At 41.0% G+C, this 19,765-nt stretch overlaps 1 protein-coding gene across 3 annotated transcripts in view; it reads left to right on the top strand.

Annotated features, from left to right (window-relative positions):
* Positions 1–19,765, top strand: part of PLD3 (phospholipase D family member 3) — a 269,488-nt gene that overhangs the window by 213,696 nt on the left and 36,027 nt on the right. For all 3 annotated transcript variants that reach the window (XM_085625365.1, XM_085625364.1, XM_085625367.1), the window contains 2 exons: positions 6,495–6,695; positions 8,166–8,305. In XM_085625365.1, coding sequence (XP_085481491.1) covers positions 6,495–6,695; positions 8,166–8,305 — 341 coding nt within the window. The remainder of the gene's footprint in view (positions 1–6,494; positions 6,696–8,165; positions 8,306–19,765) is intronic.

Here is a 19,765-nt window from a genome sequence, read left to right as displayed (position 1 = left end):
TGATTGGCTCTTAGATCTTAGTAAACATTCGAATCGGCCGAAACCAGGAAGCGACGGCCGCCATTTTCTCTCTCGCACTGAGAGTGATGATGAAAATACAAAGCACAAAAACATGTAAAGGGGCTGTGTAGACAGCTCCCACACACATAGCCATGTTGAGGGAGTCCCCAAAGATCCCCCAAGGCCAAAAACGGATTTTTTTTTTTTCGCTAATTTCGCCGATTACGCTTACCGTACGCGTACGGTAAAAAATTTGATAAAAAAAAAAATTATCCACACTCTCCCCACCCCGTGTTCAATTGGTGGCCGAAGGCCACCAATTGTGAATGGCTTATAACAGATGAGATAAACTATAATATTTAAAAAAAAAAAAAAAAAAAAAAAAAAATTATCCACACTCTGTCCACCCCGTGTGCAAATGGTGCCCGAAGGGCACCATTTGTGCATGGCTTATAAAAATTACGAAAAATTAAAATATTACCTTTCAAAACGAAGTGCATCATATGTCCTCCATGTGCGCACGGTGCGTGAAGCGCATCGTGCGTACATGGCCCATCTAGCGTAACGTGGGCACGCGGTGCGCGTAGCGCACCGCGTGCCCACCGTGCGTGCACGGCACTAACTGCGTAAAGTGGGCGCGCGGTGCGCGAAGCGCACCTCGTGCTTACTGTGCGCGCACGGTGCGCGAAGCGCACCGTGCGTGCACGGAACGAACAGCGTTAAGTGGGCGCACACGCCACAAATGGCGTAAAGTAACTTAGCATTTAAAAAACCGTACAAATTCACTGAAAAAACCATAGGTTTCACACACGTTATAGTTAGGAATTAGCATTTAAAAAACCTTGCAAATTCACTGAAAAAACCATAGGTTTCACACATGTTATAGTTAGCGGAAATTTTACTGATAAAAAACCAATGAAATTCCCCCGTTATAGTTAGTGCAGGCAACTATAACTCACGCGACCGCAATCTTCTGCTGATGACATATGTGTCTTTATGAAAAAAAAATATTTGTAATATATGTATAGCTAAAAATGTATGGAAGAAGACATGGGCAAATAAGTGTCTAAATACAGTATTAGCATCAGCAGAGGATTGCGGTCGCGTGAGTTATAGTTGCCTGCACTAACTATAACGGGGGAATTTCATTGGTTTTTTATCAGTAAAATTTCCGCTAACTATAACATGTGTGAAACCTATGGTTTTTTCAGTGAATATATATATATATATATATATATATATATATATATATATATATATATATATATATATATATATATATATATATAGAGCTCCAAGGACTTCACTCAAAGAATGAAGGAGACCGCACTCAGCAAGGTTTCTCGATGCGATTATTTATTGCATTGTTTCGAGATAGCAGCAGTAACACCAGGACGCGTTTCGGCGTCCGCGCCTTTTTCGACTGAGTTACAACGTGCAGGTTACGTGAGCAGTATTATATCCGGTTCACATAATCTAGTTCCGGTTCACTTAAACATAAACATAGTGAAAAGACTGAAAATACAGTTTAGATCGGACTTTTGTTCACTTGAAAAAATACTATATATTTTACATCACGAGAAAATAATTCTAAAGTTCATTATTACAAGTGAAAAAAGCACTTTGGAACCAATAAAGTAAATACATAGACAGGCGGTCAATTTAAGGCGAATTGTTACCCTGAATGAGTCAAGTCAGCCTACAATAATTAATTCAAGATTCTGCATTCAACAAAAAGTAAATATTTACATATGATTCATTTCAGACTCTCTAGACATAATTGAGCCCTGTATGGGCATAAAGTGACAGTAATGTATTCATCACAGTGAAGCAGGAAAAACACTCTGCCATCTTAGTCCCCAAATATCGAAAAAATATACTATTTCAGCGTTTACCTAGGTGACATGACAGTTCCTCCTCTGTATTCAAACCATAAGGTGTTGTGGTTTGGAGGTCAATAATAAAGCGAGATTCTAATCTCCTCAGCCTCAATTCCCGATTTCCCATTCGGTCACTGACTGGGACATGATCAAGGCAGAAAAACGACAATAGATTTCTGTCACTATTGTGATGTTGTGCGAAATGTCTCGCTACAGGGTATGAGGTGTCTTGTTTTTCAATTGCTCTGGCATGTTCTAGGATGCGCTTTTTTGTGGGGTGGATCGTGCTGCCAATATATTGCTTTGGGCAAGGACATGTAAGGCAGTAAACGCTAAATGGCGTATTGCAAGTCATCAGTTTGTTGATTGGTCTCGGTTTTTTCATACCAGGGACATTGTATGAAGATACCTTTTTACTGTTCCTACACGCCTTACATTTCAGACAAGGGAAGAAACCGGAGACTTTACTGATAGGTTGGACAAAAGGAATAGGTTCATAGTGGCTGTTAACCAATTTGTCTTTTAAGGATCTACATCTTCTGAAGGTTATTTGTGGATAGGGTGGTAAGATGTCACCTATTATTACATCTGTTTTCAGAATGTGCCAGTTGTTTAATGGCACAAAGGTAATATTTAGTCCTAATAGCGTATGATGACTCTCCCATAGAGAGGATTTATATATATATATATATTCACTTAAAAAACCATAGGTTTCACACATGTTATAGTTAGGTGGATATTTCACTCGTAAAAAACCAATGAAATTCCCCCGTTATAGTTAGTTCAGATAACTATAACTCGCGCGCCCGCAATCCTGCTCATGACGTCACATATTACATCACTCATGACATGGTCAGTGGCATCACTCATGACATTACTGATGACATCATCCTTGTGATAGAGTGGCGGTCGCGCGAGTTATAGTTATCTGAACTAACTATAACGGGGGAATTTCATTGGTTTTTTACAAGTGAAATATCCACCTAACTATAACGTGTGAAACCTATGGTTTTTTTAAGTGAATTTGCAAGGTTTTTTAAATGCTAATTCCTAACTATAACGTGTGTGAAACCTATGGTTTTTTCAGTGAATTTGTACAGTTTTTTAAATGCTAAATTATGTATGTATTATTATTTTTTTATATATATATATATTTTTTTGGTTTTTCACCGTGCGCGCACCCCCGCGAATTTTTTTTACATTTTTAAAAAAAAAAAAATTCTGCCTTCGGGGTCCTTCAGGGACCCCCTGACAAAGGCTAGGGGGTCAGGAACTACCCTGCCCCCTTTTCACGTTCGCCACCTTCCTTTTTCACTCTTGCACTGAAAACAAACAAAATGGCAGCCGACACTTCCTGATTTCGACCGATTCGAACGTTGACTAACATGTAACCACCAATCAGAATTACGCTTGCGCACGTTAGGGTGCTCGCACGGTGCGCGCATGGTGCGCGGCTATAGATATGTATGTGCTTTTAACTGCAATTTTCTCAGGAACTACTGAACAGATTGACTCCATATATGCAAAAGGCACATCCCTGACCTGAGGACTACCTCTCTGCCAATTTTCAAGTAATTCTGTTCAGCTGTTCGGGCTGTACTTTCGACTAAAGGTCCTATGGGAAAATGCATGGGGAAAACGCGTTTTGGGACCCCCCTTTTTTCTCGGCCCCCGCTTGACGAATTCCCCCGAGACTTTCAGGGTAGGAGCTGAGCGGAGCGCCCAATTAGTTTTGAAAATTTCGCGAGGATTCGTCAACCGGCGCCAAAGTTATTCAAAATAGAATTTTCAGATTTCCTATGGAAACACGGTCCTAACTATCTACTGGCAACCACCAGTAGATAATATATATATATATATATATATATATATATATATATATATATATATATATATATATGAATGAAAAAACGCCACTGCCAGTGCTTCGCTCGAACACAGAGACGAGAAGCGGACCCAAACGATTAGTGCCAATCAAAAGTGCTTTATTGGTTGCCCAGCCTGTCCGCCATAACGCGTTTCGACCCCCACTCGGGTCTTGATCACATGACACATTGCTGACGGTACGAGTGGTATTTAAAGTGGTAAACAGGAAATGAGTTTCAGGTGTCATTGCAGCCTGTTTGACATAGAAGAAATACTACAACATGTCGACGTATATACACAGTAAGATCAATCATTATATAAATACATAGAATAAATACATACAAAACTATATAAATCTTTAAAACCTGAGTATATCTAAAAACAGATTTTCCTATGTTACTGTGTATTTGTTATTGAGATTATTTACAATATTCACAAAAATCTTTGTTTGCGACATTTATTTAGGGTGTCAAATACACCTCCCTGAGTTGTTTGTATTACTATTCTAAAATTCTTGGTCAATATATAGCTGACATTCCCCTCAGTGACTGGCTATCATTTTCCATTCAATGAAATGAATGAAAAATTAGTTTTATACCGCCCAAGTGGGCCGTTGTTATTATAGCCAATAACTCCTTTGTTACAACCACAATTTAAACAAACCACTCAAAAAGTTTGTGCAAAATAGTGCAAAAATAGTGCAAAAGGATGAAATCCTTCCTCTAAAAAAGATATATGTTCAAAACCAGTTAGTTTCCTTGTTTAAAAAACAGTTAAAGGAAGATGTATGGGATCTAAATTCATATATGGTATTACCAACTCCCGGTAATAGGTGTTTCATTTTCATTTCCTCAGATTTCAGATATCCCTATCTATGAACTGTTAATTATTTGAAGTTATCACTCCCCACAAACATGTCATGAAAATACCCATTAATTTAGTAATTGACTGGTCCTATAAGCAGGTAAAAAAGTCCTCACTAGCATTTAATCCAGCCGGATTTTTTGTGTTGAGCTCTAAGATGTATCGTGTCTCCAAGAGGCGTAATTTGCCCTCTCGGTTACCCCCACGCTTCATTGGTGGAACCATGTCAATAACATAGTAATGGAGAAACTTGGGGTTACACTCGTGTAATAGCTCAAAATGTCTAGCGACAGGATATGCCTGATCCTTTCCTGTAATTGCCCTGATGTGCTGGAGTATCCTTTTGTGGACCGGTAACCTAGTGCTACCCACATATTTCAGTCCACAAGGACACTCCAGCACATACACAGCATATTCTGTCTTGCATGTGGTTCTCTTCTTTATCAGGGTGGGTTCAGACTTAAAAGGACTGGTGTAATGGGTTTTATTCTGTCCGAATTTGCAAGCTTTGCAAGTGGAACACTTTTTAAAACCCTTGATTTGTGCCATCCAGGTTGTCGGAGTGCTCAGTTCAGGACAATTGCTGACCAACTTATTACTCATCGAAACTGCTCTCCTAAAGGTTAGAACTGGTTTTTTGGCTACTAATTCGCCAATGACGGGATCCCCCTGTACCAAGTTCCAATTGTGGGAATAGATTTTCCTTAATTCCTGATGTTGTCGACTAAAAGTTAATATAATCCTGGATTGCACATTTAAAGTATCCTCACTAGCACTAACTTGTTTCTGTTTGGGGACCAAAGTATCACATCTACATATGCCTCTTGTTTTCTTGATTGCGCTATCAATGATTTTGCCTGAATAACCCCTTTCCAAGAAGCGAAGTTTACTGGCATCTTGGGCACGGATGCAGTCCGTGTCCGAGCTGCAAATCCGTCGTATACGCAGCATCTCGCCGTACGGGATGCTACGTATTAAATGCTGGGGATGATGGCTAGAGGCATGAAGGATTGTGTTGCCCGCAGTGGGCTTTCTAAAATGCTTGGTAACCAATTTACTGTCCTGCACATAAAGCTCCACATCCAGAAAAAATGCAGAATTCTCACTTATGGCTGATGTGAATTGTAAATTCAGGCAATTCATATTCAATTTGTCCACAAACGCCTCTGCACTCTGTTTAGATCCTTTCCAAATAAAAAACAAATCATCAATAAACCTCAGGTATAATACAACATGATTAACCACAACATCCTTGACCTCGCCCATCAGAACCTGCTCCTCCCACAATCCCATGTGTAGGCATGAGTAACTGGGGGAGAAGCAGGCCCCCATGGCCACGCCCCGGATTTGTTGGTAGACCTGATTATTGAAAAGGAAAAAATTCTGCTCAAGGCATGCAGTTATCATATGTAGCAGCATTTTGTTATGCGACACACAACTTATTGGTCTCAAGTTTAAAAAATGTTCCACTGCCTTCAGGCCATCACAATGTCTTATTGACGTATACAGGGAGGTTACATCAAGAGTCATAAATAACATGTCTGCCTCCCATGGTATATGTTCAACTTTGCGCAAAAAATCAGATGTGTCTTGTACATACGAGTTGAGCCCCCTCACCCACTCTTGAAGAAAAAAATCCACATATTTGGAAGTGTTTTCCAAGGCACTGTTAATAGCCGAAATTATTGGCCTGCCTGGTGGTTTGGCAATGTTCTTATGCACCTATATATATATATATATACACACACATCGGTGCATAGAGAAATAAAAGTAAAACCGACTTTACAGAAATGTATGTGTAGTACTAGGCTTTCAAACTATACATTGAATACTATAAAATGACCTGTATGGTCACATTTGTACCCTTTTGTCCTTCCTTCACAGGTGAAGGAGCTGGGCGCCACCGTATACAACTGCAGCTGCATGGTCCAAGACTTGCAGAAGCTTTTTGAAGCCTACTGGTCCCTAGGTGAACCTGGTGCCATCGTTCCCTCTCCTTGGCCGTCTAACTATTCCACCACCTATAACAAGGATACTCCCCTGGAGGTGGAGTTGAATGGGACCAGCTCAGACGTTTACCTGTCGGTAAGGCACTTCTAGTTCACATGTGACTTGTATTAGTAGTGGCCATTGCCTAGTAGCCCATTTGACTTCAATAGATCAATTTCACACAGGGTTGAAAACATGAGAACCTTCATGTCTGGGCGTCCAAAAATTATATTGTAATTGTCAGTGTATTGTCTGCAAAAGCATTTTGATTATTTATTTACCCTCAGTATGTTTTCTTCAGTTCCTAGTATATCACTGAATACAACATTCCCTGTGGTTGTCCTTGAATCTCTACTGTTGACCTACTGAATGGGACCTGAATGGACAGGATTTATATTTGATCTGTTTAGAAGTAGGGTCGCATAGATAAAGGCATTGGGGTATTCTTCTCTGCTTCCTAAGTTCTGTTGCAGGTGATTCTTGTCTTCTTTGCCCAGCCTAGTGTTCAACTGGTCAGTTCTGAAGTTATGTTCTGGTGCTATGGTATCCTTCATGCAAGAGATGCATGGACAGTTCTAGGATTTGGGGGCTCTGGCCAGAAAGGGACTGTGCACGTCCCCTCTAATTTGCATACATCCTGGCACATTCAGGGCTATTTACATCTTAGAAGATCCTCCTGAAGCCCCACCCAGCCCCTCTCAGCAACCTACTACCACCCCTTAGAGCTCATAAAAGGCTGAATGTGTGAGTTGCTTCTCATCAGAAAGGGTTAGACCTGCTGGAGGGAAATGGGCGTCCCATGGTGCCTCTGAATGGGCAGGAGGCCTGATTGCAGGACAAACCTGCAGAATATGTCTCCTTCCATAGGAGCACCCCTCCTCCACTATGACTCGTCTCACTATACCATGGTTGCGAAAATGCCTTTTTTTCTTTCTTTTTTTTGTGGTTGCCTCAATTTTTTTGTGATGCTGTTGGTTTTTTAACTCTGCACAATTTGTGACTGCTGACAAGTCCCCAGTGTATATGCTCGGACCCCTAAAATATGGTAAATTGGGTAATCTACATTTGTCATATTTAACTTCCCAATACGGCCATAGTATATTGTACAGCAACTAGACTCATTGCATGAAAGTTAAATGTCATATGTGAATTGAAGCACATATTGCGCAATCTACTAGCTGACAAAATAAACATAGCTTCAAGCCTAATTGTGTAGCCTGTCTGCTGTAGCTTTTAAATCTGCAGTCAGACCTGTCAAAATAACACTTTTTTGGCAGGTAGGAACCAAACTTTTATGTGTTAAGTAAGACACCTAAGTAGGTCTTGTAGCCTGCAGTTCACGTCGCCTAGTATGTAAAAGTGGAACATGTAAGAGTTTAAGGACAGCATGTTCCTACATTGACTAGCCACAAAAACAAATGTCACTGTATACAGCTGCAGCTGTTCTATGAGAAAAATGAAAGCACAGTTTAAAAAGCTTTAATTGTCTTCCTTTAATAGGACAGATTTATGAAAATGTGCTTTCATTATGTTTACTTTGATTGTTCCTCCCCTGTTCATCTATAGAGTGCCCCACCAGCCCTATGTGCTGAGGGTCGGACTAAAGACCTCCAATCAATCCTCAGCATCATAGACGATGCCCGACATTTTGTCTACATTTCTGTGATGGACTACTTACCAACAATGGAATTCTCATTCCCTAAAAGGTATGTCTTTTGAAACATTTTCAGATTTGGTCTACACATAACATCTGTTCCCATGTCGTCTTTGTTGCTTCTTCTGCATTGTGGACATCAGCATATTCACTTATAGGTTATGAACTTCTCTGTTGTTTCCCAGTTTTTCAAGAAATTCTAGATGAATCCTCTTAACATTTATTCAACTATAAAAAAAAAAAAGACGTTTGTAGTTATCAAATGTTTGTGGCAGCCAGTGCTTCTCGTCGGTTGAACAATATTAGCCAACCTAGTAGCAGCCACAACTTTGGGTGCACTTAAATATGTTGTTATACAAGGGAATCTGTGTCAGAACAAATAACATTAAAAGACTTTAGTGAACAATGGCATAGAAAGAAAGGGCATGCCTTGTTATTTTTTAGACTTTTTTTTTTTTGTATCTAGTTTTGGTGGCGCTGTTCTGGTCTTCTAAGAGTTTCCAAAAGTCTTATGAAATGAGTGAACTCACTACGATATCGCACAAGTCGCAACACCTTTGCATTTAGAATTTAAAAGCTACTATTCTTTGATTAAATACTTGATATGCCCTCCAACAACTACAAGAGGGTACTTTTTTCTAACCCATGTTGCCTTCCTATTTCCTCCGTCAGTGTCTAGTACTCCGACTTAGTTTTGCGAAACTGTTTACAGACTTTTTGTACGGCTATCTGAGTTCTATTCAAATTGTCCTGTGTCATCCTATTGACACTGAGATATATATGCTTGTTTAATGTCTAGACTATCAAGATGTCCTCCTAACGGTCAATGCTGCCCATGATCTGGGAACAAACCAAACTGGCAGTGGCAATTCAATCAGCACCATTGCATTGGTCTGTCTGCTCAGCCATTGCTACTCTGGCATAGAATTCCCATTATTCCTTTTACAGCCTGAAAATTCTAGCCTTTACTGCCCCTCTAGGCAATCCACCCGCCTGTGTTGTGATTAGGGATATCATCTACAATTGCCATTTGCTTTGCAGTTCACACACCTTTGCCATCATCCTGTGTCAGTCCATTTCTCTGGAACTGGGCAGTCCGTGATTACCCTGAAATTTACTTGGTGGGTACTGTGTTTTACAAATGAAGTCACAGAGACTCCAAGATTTTTTTTTATTTTTGTCCTCATACGCCATTAGATATATCCAGAGCCATTTTAATTTACTCTGCGGCCCCCCAGTTGATTGGCACCAGCAAGAGAGCTCTAATCTAGATGGATGCACTTTACACAAAACCTCTCGTATTCAGTCTGTTCGGTTCCTCTATCTGATCAGCCCCCAGAACTGACCCGAGTGGTGAAGTATCTCTGTGTAAAGGCATAATCATTGGACTGGTGTGTCCCTGGTGTCAAAGATTATCAAGCCAACCCTTGCACGGCAACCAAAAATCTTTCTTTCTCTTACTATACTTTTTCCATATGGCCCTATCCAATTTCATCGTATACTTGATAGAATTTACCCAGTCTAAAAATGTTGGAGGAGTGTTCTTAATCCAGCATTTACAGATTTCTCAACGAGCGATCAAAATGAGGAAGAAACATAGCTTATTTTTATCCTATGATAACAACTCATAATTTGAGAAAATCCCGGAAAATACTAAGGTTATGCTCACCTGAATGTCAAAACCAAACATGTCTTCCATACCTCTAGTGAGAGAACCTCAAAACTGATGTAGCATTGGGCAGCTTAAAAAACATATGCTCATCATCTGCTTTTTCCTGCTGGCATTTTGGACAGCATGGAATAGGTCCCTTCGCAAACTTAGAGAGCTTAGATGGAGACCAGTATACCCTGTGAAGAGAAAAGAGATGATTTTTCCTTAAATTGGCAGCTTGTACTGTAGAATCTAGTAAATCATAAGATACTTGCCATATTTCTTCTGTACTGAATCCGGGAAAGCACTCGCCCCACAGCTGAGACTCCAAGACTGTTGATGTCAAATTGGATAACAACATAGTCTTGTTTCTCTCTTGAGTTTCCAGTGGTAGCAAGGTCCAGCATTCAAGGCCTCTTCTAGGAAGGGGAGTATGTTACAGATACAGCATGTTGCAGTGATCACATACAATCATTTGAATATTGAGTGAGACTTTACTCTAAACAAGAATTATTTTTATTTAGAATTAGTTAAACCATAGTCAATAGAATTAGGTACACCACTGAACAACAAATGTTTCAGACCAGATACTGTCACAGAAAGTAAACAACGTTGAATACTAGAAATGATAGGAAATGTGAGGTAACGGATCATTATTATTCAGATATCCTAGTATAGTTCAGTCTTCTTTCCTGTTGTAACACTGGTACTGTGCTGGGTATGTACGTTTCCACTTACTCAGTGGATAATGGTAATGTATACTTATACTACTGTGCCAATAGAGGCTGTCTCCATTAAAGCTGCACCTCTGGATTCAAATAGGATATTTCAGCAAGTTTTTGATGCCTTTACAGCTACGGTCTTATTTCCCTCTCACAACATATTATCAATTTGTAGGAAAAGCTACATTTTTCAAGAGCATTGTTAAAAATAACACCTACTGGGTTCCAAACAGGCTTCCACCCCTACAGATGTACTTTACTTGTGGTGCCATCACTGACTGATGATTTGAGGATCCTAGTGGACCAAGGAGGTGTCTAGGTGCTAGTCCTGATGGATCTTTCTTCTGCCTTCAATGCCATCCCTCATACACTCTGATCACTAGCCTGACTGAACCTGGTTTTCCATGGCCTGCTCTTGCCTTTTGAAAATCATTCTAGGATGGCAGGAAATTTGCACCTCACCCTTCAGATCCAGGAACTGGAACCTAGATTTTGCTGTTCCCTAAAGGATTATTTAGTCCCTCCTTTTTGTTTACTATCTATAAGAAACCCCTGCTAAAACTAATACGTTTGGAATGGGTATGCTTTTACATGTATGTGGACGACCGCTGTTAATTTCCAGTTTTTCGCATTCTAGCTCTGCAGCCTCCAGGGGTACAGACTCATGCTCTATAAAAGAATGTCTGCCTCCCATCCACTTGTGGATGTCTACCAGTTTCCTCAAATTAAACTCCACCAAGACAGAGGTGCTTCTTACTCCGTCTAACAAGGCCAACTAGAAGGAAGTTGTTTTCCACAGGTCATGGGACAGCCAAAGTCCTTTTAAAACAGTTTGCAAACTGGGCATCTGTTAAGATAAACTTGTGTTTGAAGCGTGTGTGCTGAAGATGCACATGCTGTGTATAAGTCCGCCATCTAGTGTTGGGCTCGTAGGAATACAGGTTGTTTTTCTACGAAGAAGTTGTTTGAGTCTCAAGATTGTGTGACTCCTCCTGTTGGTGATGGTGTGCATTGGCATCGACTCTATTGTTAGATTGTTTTTTTTTCTGCCGACTGGTACGGATGTAATCTCTCGTGCTCTGGTTCGATATCCTTTCCGGCTTCCTTCAGTTCGCTAGTGGATCCTACAAATCGCAGGTATCATCTCTATCGCGGAGTACTCTTGCGTTAAGCGCAAATAGCATATTTACGCGTCAAGTTCTTTGACTCGCTTCCACGTCCTATGGACCACTCCCTGTCGGGCCTCTTCTACTTCGACAGAGTTTTCGGAGAATGAGCTGCTGATGGAACGTGCTCCGTTTATGTCTAAAGTGCCACTCCAAATACCCTCACACCGGCCAACATTCAGTTTGCAATCTATGCCTTTTGCCCATTTATCGAGAGGATACCTTTGAGGCCTGCAAATCTTTAAGGTCCGAAAAGAGACTTCACAATCGACGTGCCAGTCTTCAAGAAATGCTTCACAGACAAGCAGTTGACTCACAGGACATCTTTGTTCGACACAAGGAAAAAGCGGAGGCATCAGCTATCCAAGGGGAATCCTTGCCTATCCATGATTCCGAATCCGGTTCAGACATGGAATAAGATTCAGCTAGTCTTGAGTCTACTCAGAAACATCAGACCATGAGTACAACTGTCCATAATCCAAAGGCAAAATAGCTGCTCAATCCCAAAAAAACTGCTCACGGCCCGCCCCTGCAGAAAAGCCATGGCACGCACTGACATACAGATTCGGAAGCCCTGCCCTCTGTCTTCCGGGAAGACGTGGCTTTGCAAGTTCGGGCTGGACTGTTCCCAAGAGGCATAGGGTCAAGACTGATTTGCATATAGCTGTGTCTGAACTAGGGTGGCAAAGTGAGCTAAAGAATGATGATGGATTCAACCCAGATCTGTGACTGGGGGTGAGTGTTTGAAAAGTTTCAGCACTCCGTCCATCATCTCCTTGTGTTTGATAGTACATTGTTGTAATGCTGTCCATTCAGATTAGGACAACTTTGTCAGTATGTGAGGTAGGAACTCTTTCAATGCTATGTGAACAGCTTGAAGCTCTGGGTAAATGATATGGAGAATCCTGTGTTTGGAGTCCTACGGACCGTGAATTGTAAGATTCTGCAGGTGAGTTTCTCAACCCGTCAAGGAGAATGGCTTGGTGGGGCTGGGTCTAGAAACGTCCCCCCATGGATAGGTTTTGTGGATTTCGCCACTTCAGAGAGTGATGTGTGCAGCTGTCTACTAACACTAGATCGTGTAGTTGACCCTGTGACTGTGTCCATTGACGAGAAAGACATTCTTACAGTGGTCTCATATGTAACCGGGCATGTGGAACTAGGAAAACAGACTGTCCAATGAGGTTTTTACCTCGTTGTGCCTGTAGCATGCATTTTTTAGCACGCATATTTTTACAACGAATATGCATTTACAACGCATGCCAATAACACTCATTTAAGATAAGTTGGGGGGGGGGGTCTCCTTCCAGCTACATAGTGACAAAGTATTTCTTAGAACAAATCCAAAGTTTCTCCCTAAAGTAGTTTCACCTTTTCACATTAATCAATCAATCAATAGTTACCTGTCTTCTTTCCACAACCCAACTCTGTTGCAGAAAGAGCTTTACATACATTGGATGTGAAACAAGATTTCATGTACTTCATTGACAGAACGAAAGCTTTTAGAGAGACTAAGCAATAATGTATTGCTTTGTCACCTCCCCACACTGGAAGTGCTAAAGCTAAAAGACTTTTACCTGTTACCCCTAAAGCTTACTCAACTCGTAAAATGGAGGCTTCTATGGCATTTTTGGGCAATATTCCCCTTGCTAAACTTTGCAAAGCAGCAACATGTTCCACACCACACACCTTCGTAAAACATTATTGTGTGGATGTACTAGCACGTCAACAAGCCAATGTTAGCCAAGCCGTACTATGGACTCTCTTTCAAGTTACTGCAACCCCCACAGGCTAGCCACCGTTTCAGGAGAGGGACTGCTTTACAGTAGATGCACAGCTTGTGTTTCTACAGCACACATACCTCGAACGGATTGTTACTTACCCTGTAAGCATCCCTCATTCCCGGAAGCCTGTGTAGATCACAGTTTATTTACATTAATTCACATTACTTGCATGGACATTACATTACTGATACTTGCTACAATTCCATTCTCACCCACCTGCGGCAAAACAATTTAACAATGGAGTTGATGCCCATGTACAGTATCACCAACAGGAGGAGTAGTTACACAACCTCGTGACTCAAACAACTTCTTAGAAGGAAAACAACTTGTAATCATCCTAGCCCACTAGATGGGGGACTTATGGACAGCATGTGAATCAACAGCACTTCATGCCAAGAACAGATGCTTACAAGCTAAGTAACATAATCCTACTGAATAGCCAATCCACAAATGATGCACAAACATGCTTTTTTCAAATCAGAATTCTGTTTACAGAGTCCTACTTTGCTATTCCAGTCGTAAATGCTTTGGTTCAGGTGCAGATAGAGTATGGCAACGTAATCTAATGCACAACATTAGAAGAGCTATTGAAGCGTCTGCGGCTGGTGCAAACTGGTGCTGCATGTCTGGCCAGAGAGTTGTTCAGAAGAGTGCACATCTCAATTGTCTCTGCAGTAGCTTCCCACCTGTGAAAGAGCCATTTTCACAGATACAAATGCCAGTTACTACTGTTCCATGATTTAGTAACTTCCAAATTCTGTGCTTAAATACAGTCTTTTGAACATCACTATAAAGAATTTGAGTACTTTCCCCTCATTTTTTATCAGATGCTTAATTCAGGGCATGTTATTTCTCTATAGCACAAAAATCTATGGAACTTGAGTTTTGGAGCAAGAAGCTACTTGCATATTGTTTCTTCCACGAAGAAGAAAACCTTAAGAAGCACAAAAGTCAGACTCCCAAACATGGTTAGATGCCTCACAAACATGGTAGAACACTCAATTGACACACTGGAAGTGAAAAACACCACTTTTATGGGATTGATCAGATGTTCCTTGAAGGGGGTAGGGGTCAGTAGAGCCCTGTCCTCCTTGTACTGTTAAAAAGGGCTGTGGACCTACAATATGCAGTCAACTTACTCCAACTGTCTTCCAACATAGTCTGGTGGGGGAACATTAGCCACTCCAGGTAAGAGTTGGAGTGCATATTGGGAGATCAGCCCAGCAATCCATGATGCTGTCTGAAGGAGTAAAACAAAAATGTGGAAGACCCTCCCTGGACAAGCATATGTCATGTTAACTAAGCAAAGACACAGAGTAGTCCAGAAAAGCAAAAATAGAACAGTGATCTCCAATTACCAATCCAACAACGTTGGAAACCAGCTGCCTCTACTTCAACCAAGGATTCAAATCACCCCTCCTGGAACAAGGCAATACAGTCAGGCTCTCTATTCCCCCTGTTGTGGCTAGGTGATCCAAAAACCTGCTCACCTCAGGACGATGTGTTTTTTATAAAGAGGGAAAGAATTGGCAGTCCGTGCTTGGTGTATGCTGCTTGTTTCGTGTTTGAGAAAGGAAGATAAATTCCGAAACTCGTCCACCGTGGGACATTGTGCAACTTACTTCGGTCGTTGTGAATAAATCCCTGTGTGAGGAGTGCACTTCGCCTGGGGGCAACTTCTTTCTTGTTATTAATATGGCTGGTCCGGCAGTGAAATGCGCTGCTTTGAGATCCTTGTGGGCCACAGTTTGCTCACTCAGACAACGTTGTGTGGATCAACAGGGCTCTACATGCTGAAGGTCACTGTGATGTAAGTTGCACTGGCAAGAAAACAAACTTATTGGCACATACAACTGAGGCGAACCCACAGGGGTAGCAAGTGACTACCGATCCCATAATGCTAGGCACATACTTTTGCTCACCTGAGAATGATGTGTTTGTTATAAAGAGGAAAGGAATCGGTAGTTAATGCTTGGTTGCTTGGTGTATGCTGCTTTTTTTGTCTTTAAGAAAGGAAGATCCCTGTTTGAGAATTGCAGAATTGCATTTCGTCTGGGGGCAAAAAAAATATATATATATATATTATCTACTGGCGGTCGCCAGTAGATAGTTATAGTTAGGACCGTGTTTCCATAGGAAATCCGCAACATTCTATTTGGAATAACTTTGGCGCCGGTTGACGAATCCTCGCGAAATTTTCAAAATAGGTGGGGCGCTCCGCTCCGCTCCTACCCTGAAAGTCTCGGGGGCTGAGAAAAAAGGGGGGTCCCAAAACGCATTTTCCCCATGCAATTTTCCATAGGGACCTTTAGTCCAAGGTACAGCCCGAACGGCTGAACAGAATTACTGAAATTTGGCAGAGAGGTAGTCCTCAGGTCAGGGATGTGCCTTTTGCAGGTCTGGTGTCAATCTGTTCAGTAGTTCCTGAGAAAATCAAAAGTAAAATCATATACAGTCAGTCAGTCAAAATTCCTTTATTCGATAAATTAATATCATAAAAGACACATACAATCCTAACAAACACAATTAAAAAACATTGAATAAAACACACAATTCATACCAGGAAACCTGATCATAATATGACCTATTTCATATTCAAATATAAATAATGTAAAAACTACAGTTATAAAATTTGTACGTAAGATGTTAAAAAAGATCTAGTTTAAAACCTGCAAAGGAAAAACAATTTTTTTCCTAATACGCATAGCTGCGACCAGGAAGCTTGCAACGTGAAACATGATTCGTGGGGTACTTAGTTGCAATAAATATATGAGTGCTGGCCTAACCTGTCTAAAACCCAGCTCCCTCAGTATCGGCAGCAAAAACTTCCTCCTGCAATCCTTATAAAAACTACAGAACATTAAAAAATGTAGAGTGTCCTGTCTTGAGCTATTATCACATTTGCAGGGTTCTGCACGATCCACAGTGCACCAGGTTTTAAAAAAGCCCAGAGAAAAGTGCACCAAATTAAACCTAAATCTGATTAGGAGGAACCGGTGGTATGAGGCATTCACAACAATCAGATATGGTTCAGGACCAGGGGAACTAATCAAGGCATAATTGGCTCTAACTGTTGGCTTTGTCATTTCTAACTCCTCACGTTCTAGGGAAAATAAGGTCTCAAGGGCGGTTTTGGTCATTTCAAGATCCTTCTTCGTGATAGTTTCTGGTGATCGGAAGAGGGCCTCACGACCTATCTTTTGGAACCCAGATTTTATGTATGCTAACCATGATATTTTATTTACATTATCCAGTTTTAAACAGTTATTTAATATTACATGGTTTAAAGTAATTTCTTTGTTCAGCCAAATCTTGAGCCAATAGAGGAGAGGGGCGATTCTAATCAGGTCTGTCACAAAACCAATCCCCACTTCCGTGTGTGTGGAGAAAGTCGGAGTAGACTGTGGAACAGAAAGGGTTTCTCGTAGGAACTTATTTTCAATAAGCTGTATTTTATTATGGTTGGTGTAGCCCCATATCTGGCAACCATACGTTGCAGCAGCTAAACATTTTGCCTGGTAAACTTTTAGTAGGGCTACAACTGGTCTAGCCCCTAATCTTTTAACAAAGCCTCTGACTCCCGAGACTGTCCTAGCAAATGCCACACTCCGGCTATTGATTTGTGGGTTCCAACTGCCCTTTTCATCGAAAACAACCCCTAAATAAGGGAATGTTGAGACCCTGTTTACCACATCCCCACAACAAAAGAAAGTTTTAGCCCTGGATTTCTGCCTTCCCTTCCCCGCAATCAGGACCTGAGATTTTTTCGCATTTATTTTAAGGTCCAGATTTTGCATAAAATCTCCGAAGGCATCCAGCAACTTTTGCAACCCTACTCCAGTGCGAGCCAGAAGCACTGCGTCATCCGCATATAGGAGAACCGGGACAACCTGGTCTCCTATGCGCGGAATGTCTAAAGATACCTCTCCCAGTTGGGAATCGAGAGCATTTATATAAAGGGTGAACAACAAGGGGGCCAGGATACATCCCTGTCTGACGCCTCTATCTGACCTAAAGTGCCTCGTGCAACGCCCATTTGAATTGACTCTAATTTTGGCTGATAAATCCGAGTGAAGATCGGCCAAAAAATATACAAGGGAAGGTTGGAGGCCCATGGTCAATAAGATATTCCAAAGTTTAGATCTATTGACAAGATCGAACGCAGAGGAAAGATCCATAAAGGCCATGTACAGAAATCCCTCCTTGGCCACTGTATATTTATTTATTAAAAGGTGCAAGTTTAAACACTGGTCAATGGTGCTCCGTTTAGGTCTAAAACCGTATTGTGCATCCGACAGGATCCCACTCCCCTTCAACCAATCGCTTAATCTGTTCAAGACCACTCTACCCAGTATTTTGACAGAGGAATCTATCAAAGAGATTGGTCTGTAACAGGAGGGGTGATCCCTGTTTGAGAATTGCAGAATTGCATTTCGTCTGGGGGCAAAAAAAAAATATATATATATATTATCTACTGGCGGTCGCCAGTAGATAGTTATAGTTAGGACCGTGTTTCCATAGGAAATCCGCAACATTCTATTTGGAATAACTTTGGCGCCGGTTGACGAATCCTCGCGAAATTTTCAAAATAGGTGGGGCGCTCCGCTCCGCTCCGCTCCTACCCTGAAAGTCTCGGGGGCTGAGAAAAAAGGGGGGTCCCAAAACGCGTTTTCCCCATGCAATTTTCCATAGGGACCTTTAGTCCAAGGTACAGCCCGAACGGCTGAACAGAATTACTGAAATTTGGCAGAGAGGTAGTCCTCAGGTCAGGGATGTGCCTTTTGCAGGTCTGGTGTCAATCTGTTAAGTAGTTCCTGAGAAAATCAAAAGTAAAATCATATACATATGTGGGCGGAGCCTAACCACACATCTCATCCTGAGATCTGATTGGCTGTCAGCACTTCATCCAAGAAGTGTTGGCAGCCATCTTGGGACCAATATACATGATAGCACCTCATTAAAAAGCATTGCAGTTAATAGAAGGTTTTAAGACTTTAGTTACATTATAAATCATTTGTTGATGGTACCATACTCATTTTAGGAATTGTGGTATGTTCTAAGGTGATTTCACCATGTGAAAAAGCCTTCTGCTGGGATATCATGATTGAGAGAAAAATATTTTCTCATACTTTTCCCACAGAGGTTTGGAAGGTGATCTATAAGCTAAACTGAGAGCTTATTTTCTGTAAATTCACATTATCTTTCTCAGTCATGTGAGAATGAAGTCTGACATTCTCAGTAAAACATGTACATCCAACAAGGGCAGAGACTGTCAGTTGATTCCTTTGTGTTCTACTGCAGCTTCTCAGAGTGTTCCAAAGAACAACTAGAGCGCTGACAGTCCTACTTATGATAAACGTATGGCACACCTGAAGCCATCTTGCTTGGATTAAAGTGGTAACTCTTAAAACATTTAATTTAAAAAGGAACAAAATGAGGGGGTTCATTTTTCCATAAAAAGTATGATTAGTGCTGCAGAAAGAAAAATTAGGGCACATTTTGAGTGACTTCTCAAATCCTCTTCTATTTCATTAAAAAATTCTGACATGCAGTCTGAAACATGCACTTTCAATACCAGCAGCAGTTTTCCCTGGTGAGCAGTAGCTTTACTACAGTGATCTAATGAGCAAAAAGAGTGCTAACATTCTGAATTTATGGCAAATGTGTGACACATCTGAATGCCTTCTTGATGGAATCAAAGTAAAAAACTGAAAGTATTTCCTACTGAGGAGACTGCAGTAAATGAGGAAATTAGGAAACTTCATAACAAATAAGTCTCCCAAGATGGCCACCAGAGACAAAAGAGCCCAAATGTAGCCCAAATATCACCCAGATGTAGCCCAAGTATAGCCCAATGACAGAATGTCCCAGAGTGTTCTTAAAAACAACTAGAGCGCTTACTGTCTTCATTATGACAAAAGTATGGCACACCTGAAGCCATCTTGATTGGAATAAACTGGTAACACTTAAAACATTTAATTTAAAAAGGAACACAATGAGGGGGTTCATTTTGCCATAGAAATTATGATTAATGCGGAAGAAAGAAAATGAGGGCACATTTTGAGTGACTTCTAAAATCCTCTTCTATTTCATTAAAAATTTCTGACATGCAGACTGAAACATGCACTTTTAATACCAGGAGCAGACTTCCATGGTGAACAGTAGTTTTACTACAGTGATCTAATGAGC

This window comes from Triturus cristatus, chromosome 9 (assembly GCF_964204655.1).
Source record: "Triturus cristatus chromosome 9, aTriCri1.1, whole genome shotgun sequence".
Classification (NCBI taxonomy): domain Eukaryota; kingdom Metazoa; phylum Chordata; class Amphibia; order Caudata; family Salamandridae; genus Triturus; species Triturus cristatus.
This window is presented reverse-complemented; position numbering and strand designations above follow the sequence as displayed.